The sequence below is a fragment of the Salminus brasiliensis genome, chromosome 25 (assembly GCF_030463535.1).
Source record: "Salminus brasiliensis chromosome 25, fSalBra1.hap2, whole genome shotgun sequence".
NCBI classification, from domain to species: domain Eukaryota; kingdom Metazoa; phylum Chordata; class Actinopteri; order Characiformes; family Bryconidae; genus Salminus; species Salminus brasiliensis.
Window position 1 is genome coordinate 16,393,385 of NC_132902.1, and position 13,209 is coordinate 16,406,593.

The following is a 13,209-nucleotide window of genomic DNA, read 5'->3' on the forward strand; positions in this document are numbered from 1 at the left end:
TAAGTGCAATCGACCACAAAAAGGCCAAATACTGCACCAGTGAACCTCACGACAATGTAAAGCTGGCATTTGTGGAACCACTTTACCTCTACATGCATTCAGATGTACTCAACAACATCAAATGATGAGCTAAAATTGCCTACATTAAGTCCAGTTTCTATTGTCATAAATAATTCCATCTCTGGCTCTGCAGTTTGTTGGGGGCTGAGCATTTCACTGCATATTGTAATGGTGCCTTTTTGCGAGTGAGAAGCTTATTACTTCCTCAAAAATTGAACATGAGTAGAAGTACAGGTGTTATCATTTTAATATGCTCTGAAGGAATCAATTTTACATGAGTACATACAACACAATGAACACAGTGAACCTTTTACAACTACCCTGTGCTCATGGCTATTTTAAAATGGCTGTGCCAGTTACAGGTGAAAAAACAGGCTGTATCTGTATGAAGATATCTGCACATTCTGTCATGTAGATCACATCATCAGATGACAAGCAGAGAGTAGTTACTGCTGAAGGCCTAAATATATAACTGTGACGTTGACGCTCTCTGCTGGTGGGCCAGGGTTGTTGCATGATTTACATAATATGTAATAAATAAATAAATAAAATAAAATAAAATAAGTAGCACTGTGATACAGACAACAGATAGTATGTGTGTGCTGCTTTTGGGTTTGGATAGGTGCAAGTGTGCCCCTAGGTGTAAGTGTGTGACTGAATGGGTGTGTAGCACTCTGCGATGGACTGGTACCCTGCCTAGGGGCTATTCCTGCCATGTGCCTAATGATTCTGGGTAGGCTCCGGACCCACCTTGACTCTAACCAGGATGAAGCAGATAAGATGGATAACTATTATTAGTAATAGTGATGAAAATATCAATAATAACAGAATAGAGCTATGAGCATAAATGTTGATGTCCTCCCATTAAGTTTATTCAGGTAATTAGAAATGTTATGCAAATTTAACTTGACCCAGTGGCTCAGATCATTATGCTTGTCCATTTTTCCTGCTTTTAGCACCTTCAAGAACTGACTGTTCACTTGCTGCCAAATATATCCTACCCTTTGGCAGATGCCACTGTAGATGAAGGTAACCTTCTCAACTTCCAAGTCAAGTTTCATTTTGGAGCATTTTTATTAGTCCATTTATGATGGAATTTTGACACGATGTAAAGAACAACTGCCAGATGCACATAATGCCTGAAAAATGCCCAAAATGGAAAGTTATCTGGATGACTGCAACAATATGCCACCTATTAAATAATAAATGTCATTCATAGATTCAGACTCAAAAATCCATATAATATACTGTATATATTTTTGCATTTATAACACAAAACACAAGCAAAATGGTTACAGCAAAACAATTTACACAGCATGAGATGCCTGAACGCCAGGTCCTGTGGTAAATCTAGATATATTCATATATATAAGGTCAGACCTTTAACATCTGGCTTTTCTCATTCATAAACTCTGATCTACACCATAAGTTACTCTTCCACTATTTCAGCACTAATTTACAAAAACAAAAAAAGCACAGTTCACACAGACTTCAGCATCAAATACACAGAACCAGGCATCCGTACACAACAAAGAGCAACACTTTTGCCCCTTCCCCGTCCCCATAGTTTCTTAATACTCACAACAGCTGAACAAGGGGGTGAACTCTATAGATGATCAGACTTTAAAAAGGGACGGTGCTTTGTTTTTGAAGTTTTGAACAATTTTAGAAGTGGAAAACGTTCTGAAATTAATTTAATAAGCTAGCTGCACACAGACAAGTTACAATAATGGAATGTCTGAATCAGTAGATCATGCAGGACTCGGGCCACTACTATGTCTGACTTCCTTCATTACAGTGTTCGGGCTGGACTTAACCATGTTAGAGCTTCTCTAGTGAATGATGTAGCATATGATATACGCTCAAAAATAAAGGTGCCACAAAATGCCCTTTGAGCGATGCTGCAGAAGAACCTTTCTTGGTTCCCTGATGATAAGGCCCATGCATGTAAAACCTTTGCATCAAGTGAAGATTTCTTAAACCTTTAAAAGGATCTCCTCACACACACACACACACACATTTTATATATATATATATATATATATATATATATATATATATATATATATATATATATATATATATATATATATATATATATGACATGGTTCTTCAGGAAGCCAAACATGGTTCTACCAAGGAAGGAAAAAAAAAAAAAAAAACAAACAAAAAAAAAAACACTGTATATGAAAGGCCTCATCGTAAAACAGGCCTCAATATTCTTTTTTGTCAACAGACCAGTCAATGTTTTGTAGGAAGCGTATTGCCCAAATAACGAAATTTGGGTCTAAGCAGTATTTCTTCCTGGGAAAAATGTGTGGCTTTTTGAAGATAAAAAGGTCCCAAGGCTGATACGCTTTATCCTGTGTACATTCCCCCCTCCTGAATGTCACTGGATACTATAAATGAGTCTGTAAAGCTGTGTAGAACATTTTTATGTAATAAAGGCTGTGAAAGAAGAGAGTTTCAAAAACATTCCCATTTTTTAGACTTGAAGTTCCTAATATGGGCATATCGCCAACTACAAAACGACAACTAACAGGAAGCTGTTAAAAGTGGGGCAAAGGTGAGGGATTGAATTTCATTAGACACTGCAGTGACAACCAAATAAGGGAAGCGGTGGAGAGTCCATAATGATTTGTGGTACATTCTGATGACTCAGTACCATATGTAAGTGTCTCAGTACCACATCAATTGGACTGAATTTTCTCAAGACATTAATAAACTGAGTAGAGGAAACCCATGATTTTATCTGAAATGCTTTAGAGCACTAGGTCCCAACCCCCACTGGTCCTGGAGTATCCCATACCACTCACATTTTGGTGTTCACCCTGCTCCCAACACACCTGATTCAACTTATCAGCTAGTTTAACAAGTCCTTCCTGAGCTGCTGAGCAGGAAGCCAATAAAACATGCGAGACAGGGTACTGTCCACGGCCAGGGTTAGAGAAGTAACCATAAACAAGGTAAACTTCAACCACGGGACGCTTTAGCCTTAGATTAGGGGTTATACAGAGACAAATTATTACACGTTACAGAAAATAATCAAAATATACAGTACTTATAAATAAGAGGTGGTGAATGACAATTTTTGACAAGGAAGGAATTGGGCTTGTTGAAGAGTCTGCCATTAGAAAATGGGGATATAGTTGTCAATCTTAGCGCGGTGCCTCTGGGCAATGCACTCTGCAATCCACACAATGTTCCGGCATTCCTGCTCCTTCAGCTTAACGTAGGCATAGAACACACTGAAGTGGAACTGATTGAGGAAGGCCAGTTTGTTCAGCTTCACCTACAGACAGATTAAAAACAAAAACATGGTCAGGAAGGTCAAGCAACAACAGTTACTGACCTAAAATTCAACAATTCCCAATGGATGAAACGCATGTGTTTGGGAGCTTTATCATGCCGTGCAGGCAGTGTGATTTTTGGCAACCAGTAACATCAACAATACTGTTTGTTTGTCTTGGCAGCATTCACAAAGGATCAAGTGGACTAATATTTCAGTATCGAATGACTCCCTGCAATAAACAGAGACCAATGTTCTTCCACTAATCACTTAAACCAGGGGTGTCCAAGCTTATCCGGAAAGGGCCGGTGTGGCTGCAGGTTTCCAGTCCAACAAAGCAGGAGCTCACAGAGTGAGACCAAATAAATAAACAAGTAGAGTCAGGTTCACACCAGCTTGCTTTAAATGAAACCCGCAGGCCCGCAGGCCCTTTGCAAAGAAGATTGGACATGTAAGGCCATATGAGGACCTCCTTTTCTGAGAGTTGTCTGTTGCTTTGAGGGTCAATAGATTTCTGATGTCATGACTTCAATCATTCACATAATAACAGAGGTGCTATTATTGTTGTGGGGTATCGTCAAAGTCACCAACAGCCAGAAGAAATTCCTTGTGTGTGTGTGTGTGTGTGTGTGTGTGTGTGTGTGTGTGTGTGTGTGTGTGTGTGTGTGTGTGAGAGAGAACATACTTGGCCAATAAATATGATTCTGATTCTAACTGTGTTTTGGAGAATCAATACAGTATTGCAAAACATGATAGTGTGATAAACATACATCCCCAATTTTCATTTAGGGGGCCACAGAGTGGGGGCTGCTGTGGGACCTCACTGACTGGTAATGTCATGCTGAAAACAGGTGCTGTAGCTACAGGTTTAGTTTGAAACACTGCTTTAAAGAAGAAGAAAAAAAAAAGAGAGCAGGAACCAGCCTACTAAAAGTATCTGAAACACATCAAACAAGCACCTCTATCTAAAAAGCACCTGCTATCACTACATGGTTCCCATAGACGCACTGCGCCAGAAGATCGGCTGCTAACTTGAGCCTCAGTGAGCCAGAACACCTCAGTTAGCTGTATTTGAATGGTTTTCTTGTTTGAAATATTGCAGGATGAGATGGCACGAAAGTGTCGCAAACAAAGGAAAACGTAGTGTCCCTGGTAATCTCATGTTTAAGGGCTGTATGGAAAAAAAAAAAAAAGTCAACACTACCTAACCCTAATTTCTAAGTAAACTAACTTTAACCCTGCAGCAAGAAAATGGTGCATTGCAGGCTTGAGTTCTACCAGATAACGTCCCTCTCCAACCTCAGTCTCCTTGACCGGCACCATCTTCATGCTCACCTCATGCTCAAAGAAGCGATCTTCCAGCGTTTTGTCTCCTGGGTTGCTGCCAGCGCCCTCAAAAAGGAGCTTGTATTCCTGGAAAAAAAAAAAACAGAGGGTACCTTATTGAGTTGGCATAACACAGCAACATATTTTCAAATAAGCCGTCGCTTGTCACTGCCAAAGAAGAAACCGATGAATCACTGGGAACAGTTTCACATCACTCTGGCATTTTGGTATTAAGCACGTACTGCAGGTACATGGTCTGGTTTCAAACATTAGGCGACTGCCGAATCACGTAGTCCTGGATTTATTACTCTGACTGGCACGAATTCAGGAGAGGTATGAAATCATATCCAGTTATTAAGGATTAAGTCCCCCCCCCCCCCCCCGGCTTCTTGACATTAGATGTTACCTAAGTATCTCTCATATTACTCAGAGCAGACTTGACGAGCAAGTACAGGCTGCCAAAGTGGCATCTCCGCTTTATACACATACTAAAAGGGCCACTGCTCACTTGATTGTAAACATTTAACAATTGCAATGTCCACATTTGACAGTTTTTGCTGTGAAGCATTTTTCTTTTAAGCTTATGAGTCATTTTGTGTTATAGAGTTCCTGCCCAAAATATTCCTCCTGTACCACCCAATTTTACAGCACGACAAGGTTGGTTTCTGTTATCTGCCCTCAATATAGAAGGATGACAGGGTTAGCACATAGCTAACAGAGCCCTTCATTAATATACAAACACAAGCTTCATATTTAGACCTGCATACACAGTAAAACTATGACCAGATTATTAAAACACATTCATAAAGCTAAAAAAATTGGAACTCCAGGTCAAGTATCAAGCACTATACAACAGCTTAAACATTGTCCAGAACAATATAAAATCAGTTTAACTGAAAATGTCTGAACAATATTTCAGAAATACTGTATTCCTACCAGTGGGTACTTACAGGGTAATAATCCGCCACAGCTTTGACCTGTTCATAGTCATCAGCACGTGCCAGCTGGGCCAACCCCTCTGGATAGAGCTTTCCACAGTGTGGGAAGAGTTTAGCCCGGTCCTCTTTAGACAGCTCCGTGCCAAACGAGTTGATGGTGATGATAAAGGCCCTCCTGTCTGCCTCAAACTAAAAAGAAAACACTCTCTTAGAATGTAGAAACCAACGTTTACATATTCAAAGGAAATACTGACAGAAGTGGAACCTGATATGGTCTTCTGCTGTTGTAGCCCACGCTTCTCAGGGTTCAACATGTTGTGCATTCAGAGATGATCACCATAATTATACAGGGTGGTTATCTGAGTTACTGTAGCCTTTCTGTCAGCCCTGTCAGGTTCTATCAGGTTGATGTAAAAATTACCTAAAGATGCTGGTACGTATCTACATGATTTTATTAGTTAGATAACATCATGAACAACCCAGTTCCAGCTCAGCACCACACTTGTTTAACTGTTGTAATACATTTAATGCTTTGAGTGTTATAACAACAGTGCTTTCAACAGCTGACTCCAAGGCTACTAGGCTGCCCTAGTTCACATTATATATATTTTTTTTAAATACCATACAATCACAGGAACTTAATGACTGTCAGCCAGCGTTTTAACCTAACGATTGGTGCAGGCAGCAGAATCCATGGCAGTGAAGCAGCACACTGCCAACCTTATAGGACATGAGGATTACTGGGGATGGCAATAAAGTTCCTACCCACAAGTGATCAGGCTACTAAACGAGTCATAAAGCTGTGAATTCAGGACCAATCATCACTTCATTATTAATATTTTATATTATTGCTACGGACAGTCACCAAGTCCCTTTAACTTATAACACCAACTGCTATTTCGTCTAAATATTTCATACATAGTTTAGGGTTCCAAACACAGAACTAGGGCTGGGTGATATGTAAAAATACTATATCATGATATTTAAAGACATTTTTCATGATACACAATATTTATCATGATGTAAATACATCAGTATCATTTTGTATCAGTGGCATCAGATTCTTAAACTACTATTCAGATACTCTGCTGCACTTCATCCAATAAAACCAGACTAATTATGGGTTAGAAATCTTGTTGAACAGTGTTTATTACGCACTAACAATATCCTTAATATGCTTAGAAAGGCATATTTTGTATAATGATAACCAAATTTATCACAATACATTAAAAAAAATCATCATATTGCCCAGCTCTACATAGGACTGTATTGTATAATGTTCTTAATAATTCGTCATTCTATCCAGCTGTAGAGTCATTTCCTGAGCCTCATCACAAGCATTTCAATGTATGACATTCAATGTCCTGTAGGCAGTTTTATTAAGCTAACATACACTGATCTAGAGAATTTAGGCGATGTGTCAATGTGAGCAGGCGGAAGAGCTCTGATACAGCTGCAGAATTAGGAAGATACAGGATTTAGTAAAGTTTTATAATTAGACTGCAGAGAGGATGTTGGTCAGAGTTGAAGCATCAGATTCAGCTGCAATACTGTGCTTAACAACACCTGACCATGTGCAACTGAACAAACACTAATGCTAATGAATTCATACAATAAATTATGTTAAATGTTGTTTAATCATTAGTATCGCAAAGGCCAACTCACCTCCAAAATTGGGCACATTGTATCAGCTGTTGTTCCACCTAGATTGGTACAGAATTTATAGAAGGCCTCGAGATAAGCCTGGAAAAGCATGAAGACAAAAATACGAGTCATTCACAGTTAGGTTAGTACAACCTATAATGATTATTACTCAGTAATGCACACTATTAATATGAGGATCCTTTTTATGAAATTAATTAAGAGTTATCACCTTGTACAGGGTGTTACGGATAATCTCAATATTCATCTCATCCAGGTCCTGCTCGGAGATACAATCCTGGAAGAAAGCAGCTGGAAAAAACAGATGGACAATCATTTAGAACCCGTTTAGACCTGATCACTGCATTCGTTTTGACCATCACAGGATTACAGTCAAGCCACATGAAAATGCAACTGTAAACACACCCCAGAAAGACACAATTTGGAGGTGGTCTGAGACGCATTTGAGCCAAATGTGTGCAGTGTACATGCATTCGCCTCTACAAAAGCACTTTGCAGCAGGTAACAATATTAAATGTGCAGACAGTATGTTCAGATGAAAGCATTCTGTGCATGTAATGAATTGTAATGTAGTGCTCTTGTGTAAAGGGACCAGGTGCAGCAAATGAAAGAAGCAAGCACTTTCAAACAACAAAAGGCATAAAAATCTACATAGACAACATTTAAAAAAAAAAAAATTTTTCACATTCAGCACTACTAGAGTCCCACTTCATGACACTGGTACCCATGTGGAGCAATTGCAGTAAGGGGTTGTCTGAGAACAAACAATGTGGTCATTATGATCAGTTTCAGTCAGGGGGAGGTCACAGAAGAAATGTTGCGGTGATCAAGATCCACCTGCATTGACCTGTGATTCGTTCTAATCAATCATCCCACTGGTGGTCTGATTAGGATCAACTGTAGTCAGAGGGGTGTTTAGGTGTCTCAGAACTAATAATGCCATGATTAAGACATCACAGTCAAGATCCAGGCCTCGGAACAATTGATGTAGTGATTAGTGATGTAGTGATGAGTTCAGAACAGCCAAAAGCCACACACCACGCCATGTTATGTTCGCTTGATATACACTGTCAGCAATCTGGTCAGATCTTTTATATCAATATGAATGTGAATACTACAATCTCACCTAGTGGGGTATCAACCAGAATGGCATTGTAGAGTTCAGCAGGTGTCTGAGCAATGTTCACAGCCTCCATCTGCTCAAAGCTGCCCAGGGGATGGCATTTGGGCACCAGCTCTGAGATGGCCCTCTGGTGCAGAGTGCCCGTGATCAGGAGGATGACGTTGTCAATCATATAGCTGTATCTGCAGTACCAAGTGAAGAACAGTTCTTTAAATCAGGACGTGAGAAGCTTTCAAATCAGTTGCATCCTAGGTTTGTGAGGGAACATTGTGCCACCTACTGGACCAAGCTCAAAGTGCCTCTGGTATAAAGTAAAAGCTTTAGTATGTATCAGTATGTATTTTCCTGCAAAGGTAAAGGTCTGTACGTTTTCACATTAGATAAGATCTAGATTTTTATGGGCATCTATACCAAAAATGAGTCATGATTAATTTACACATGACAATTTCCAACCTATTTTTATCCCTTGAACATGCTGCTATTTCACTGTCCCTTAAAGACAAATTTAGTTACCCTGCAACATGTCTATCTTGACAAAAACTGTTATAGCTATGTAAGTGCATTGCAAAATTAATTAAATTGAAACAAGCTGTTTTTGAAGCTTGGCTTCCCTTATATGTACTCTGCAAACAAAAGAGCAAATAATAATAATAATAATAATAATAAAGTGACTGACAGCTGAATTTGAAAAGCTTCAATTTCTGTGTCTATATGACACAGCTCTATCAACCTCAAATCAGGGTCACATTAAGGTAAAAAAAAAAAAATAAGAGGGTAATGTGAATTTCTGCATGTGTGGTCATTAAACTCACACTCTGCTTCTGACTTACAAAAATGATGCTTGAGAGGCTCCGCTGCCTACTGACAGGTATATGGAATACATGCATCTGTAAGAGCCTTCTTACAGGATTTAGCTGACCTCTAAAGTTGTGAATTACTCACGTGATGAAATCCATGAAGCTGGCCAGAGGCTCATATGACTGGTTCCTCATGTGGCGGAACTCAACCACCATCTTCTCTTTCAGCTTGTCATCTATGACCGACACCGTGAGGGGGGAAGCTTCATTGGCCAGGAAGCTTCCGTAGTCCGTGCTCTGCAGGTGCAGTTTCAAATCTGAGGAGACATATAAGGCAACAAACTAAGCAGCGGAAAAACTCAAAGCTTTTCCCAAACGTAGCTCAGTTAGATTTCAAGCATTCACTTTAATTAACTTATATATTAGACATCTAGGAAAATAAGAGACAACTAAAATATTTCATATTGTTTAATGGTGGTTTTGCAGCAGCGAATTTCCATTTGGAAAAAAAAAAAGTCAGCAGACTGGTCACGGCTATTTCCAAAATTGTGATAGAACTGTTTCCAGTTCCCCAAACTAGAAAAAAGTACAGTGATTCAGAGATAAGCAGAGGAAGCGCCACACTAAAACCCGAATGCAGACGTTTTGTCCCCCCTTATCTCAAATGTACTTTTATAATCAAAGACATGATTGGTGTTCACGTTTTTTTCAGTTTTGTACTGAAGATACAAGGCAAATATAACAGCAATCTATGTTCAATTCTGGAGGACATTGGCTACTATGTTTAAGATACATTTGCCTTATAGTTCTTGCGCAAAAATAGAGAAGCCAACTTGAGACAATAGCTGGCAGCCTACAATTAATGCAAGGGGGAAAGGTGTACATTGGATTTCAGTGAACCATTCACTTAACTATTACTGCAGGACTGAAATGGCCTGTTTAATAGTGTGCAAACTGTGGATGATCTAACTACAAAATACTTCATATCTTCAGATCTTTTATGATCTATTTAGGTATTAATGTTAAGTCAAAATAGCAAGACATATAAGAGAAGATGTCAAACTCCACATCACATGACCGGTTAGCACAACATTGCCCTGTCAGCCCTGGAAAGACGACTAAAAAAACAGCTATATACTAAAATATTATAGCCACAACCTTGTTTTACTTGTCAGACCAAAAAGACGAGTAATTTAGGATGACTGTCAAATAAACAAATGCATAGTTAAGGTTAATCTACTAACGTAAGCCTGCAGTTTTTCACAGCTAGCGCTGGTTTAGCATATAGCTAGCTATAGCTAGCTACATGCTGGAGCTACGCTAACAATAAATTAGCAGAAACGCGGCGTATCTATAACCTGTTAGCTAGAACAGTAACTTGTTTAGCTAGTTTCCTTTATATTTACTAAAACTATGACATGAAACATTATCTTTTGACAGCTAGACAGATACTCCCAATGTCACCAGGAATTTACCCATTAGCCTACTAGCCTATCCTAGGCTCCGCTGTTTTAGCTACGTTAGCCAGCTAGCATGGTGACAAACCCCGGTCCAGAATCCGCTCCGCGATTTTGTTCCAACTGCCGCGACAGACCTGCTGCAGAGGAGCCGTCCAGGTTGTTAACACAAAATCCCGGCGTGGATTTTCATTTTCGGGACCTGGATTTTCCACCCCAGTTATCATTAAGAGTATGTTAAAATGGGATAAACGCAAACACGGACACACAGTGATATCTAAATATTGCTCCTACACGAGAGAAAACTAGACAGCTATCCAGAAGACATATATCAAACCATCCAAGTGTTGATTTTTCTCCAAACACCTAACATAGCTAGCTAGCTGCCGCTGCTACCGTTCAAATGCTCACCTTCCAGTGTTTCACACTGAACGAGGTTCAGATAGTCCCCCTGAGAGAGGATCCCAGCCTTGAAACCTCTAACCAGCCCCTCCAGATAGCCATTATCCACGTTAAAATACAGCTCGGAAAAGGGCATGTTGGAAAATGAGCAGGCTGGATATATCCCTGGATAAATAGTCGGCCTGTCTCCGATGTTCAGGGATCTGATGAATCCGGCTGGAGAGAGACGCTCATGTGACGAACCATCTGATCACGATGACGCAGTCCTCCCCGGCCCGGATTAACGCAGGGTTTCAGACCAGCACTGATTCAGGATCAGATTCCGCTCACCTTACTTTAGTGCCTGTACCATGACTTTACTGACTGGAGCAGATCCTAGATCAGCACTCGTACTCTGAGAAGCTTCGTGACCGTGTGCCCGAGATGCGTTTCACCACTAGTTGTAGCGTATAAACTTAGATTTGTATTTTTGGTTATTTATAAGGCCTTAATGTTTAATAATAATTCCCTTTATTTCTTGTGCTTGGACATGGGCAGTCAGGACGTAAGTAGGGCTTATTTTATGCAGCTAACATAACCTGCAATTTGAGCTCCATGAATTATTAATTATATTGAATTATTATTTGCCATGTATGAAAATGGCCAAACATGTACAGGTGAAGTTAGCCAATGCATATATTTGTATTAAATATTAAACGCTGGGTAAATATAAAAACGCTGATAGGAAGGATGATTGATTTATTGCTATGATTTGGGTTTAAATCATGAGATTATTATCTCAGAATAATCTAGTAAATGGTATTTACAGTCAATGCTTATTAAATTAAATATGCTTAAAGCTTAAATATGCTTAAAATGCAATTAACCATGTATTTAAACAAACAACAAACAAACAACATTTCCATTAGTGTAAAAAAATGCAAAATAAACAGTTACATTAAGTGAAATAAGTCTTCTTTATTACACAGATTTCACTGCGTCTCGTGTGTGTGAAGAGGCAGAAGAAAAAACAGTTCCTACCCTAAACAATTGCTACAAACTCTTTTTACACACTTTTTTACACATTACCTAAGACACCTTTTAACCACAAACCATTTATATTGACTACAGTAAACCCATCCATGCAGTGAACACACACACTACTGATCAAACATACACAGTGACTGTGAGCACACGTGCCCGGAGCGGTGGGCAGCCAACCCTGCAGCGCCCGGGGAGCAGAGAGCATGAAGGGCCTTGCTCAAGGGCCCAGGTATTGAACTCACAACCTTGTCATCAATAGCCTGTAGTTCAGAAAATCCTGTGGCATTCAGGAGAAGCATGCACATATGACAACATCTGATGTGGGACATTACTGTTTACCTATATTCTTTTTGACTAAATATGTAATAAAATAAAATTGATAATACAGAGCAATGGTGTTTAAATAATAAGAATATTCAGACGTTGGAACTGGAATATGACAGTTCCACAAGCTTGTTGAATTGACAATAAAGACAATTCAAATGTCCTAAATGGATAAAGCATAAATAAACAACACAATAAGGCAATAAACAATTGCAATAAACAAAGTTGGCATACTGCCTTATCCACATTAATGGGCTCTCCTTGCATTGGAGGTATTGGAAGTAAACACTATGGGAGATATCGAGATCAGCTAAAATGAAAGGGTCATGTCATTATATGATAAGTCCATAATTAAGATAATGTGCAACAAGATCATATAATTATCACGACAGGCCTACTCAGGGCTCAACAGTGGTGGGACCATGCCCAACTCAAGTCAAAATTACAGATAGATTTTATTATAAAAGTGAATTTCCATAAATTATTAGAACATTTATGGTTCCATAAGTAATTCATATGGTCCATCAATATTTAGTTTACATAAGCATAATCTTTTAACTTCATTCTAATTTATTTTGTTCTACAAAATGCTTCAGTGCTGCAATAAAAAAGTCATTTTTTTCTACAAACATGGTCTAATGTATTGCTGCCTCCTTCTTCTTCTCTACACAGTAAAGAGCTTTAGTTGTGTATGCGTAGGTTTATTCTATTGTCCATCTGCCTCAGTGTATGTGTGTGTGTGTTTGTGAATATTGTTTGGGTGAGAAGCCTATTTTAAATAATAGAAACACAGAAATAAATTATTATA

At 39.1% G+C, this 13,209-nt stretch overlaps 1 protein-coding gene across 1 annotated transcript; it reads right to left on the reverse strand.

The window, feature by feature from the left end:
* Positions 1-1,294: 1,294 nt before the first annotated feature.
* Positions 1,295-11,279, reverse strand: atp6v0d1 (ATPase H+ transporting V0 subunit d1). Its single transcript, XM_072671583.1, has 8 exons — positions 11,064-11,279; positions 9,341-9,512; positions 8,402-8,580; positions 7,487-7,566; positions 7,279-7,356; positions 5,626-5,802; positions 4,685-4,762; positions 1,295-3,352 (listed from the first exon to the last, which is right to left on the reverse strand). Exons 1-8 carry the CDS (start codon positions 11,188-11,190, stop codon positions 3,191-3,193), a joined length of 1,053 nt encoding a protein of 350 aa, XP_072527684.1. The 5' UTR covers positions 11,191-11,279; the 3' UTR covers positions 1,295-3,190.
* Between the last annotated feature and the right edge of the window lie 1,930 nt (positions 11,280-13,209).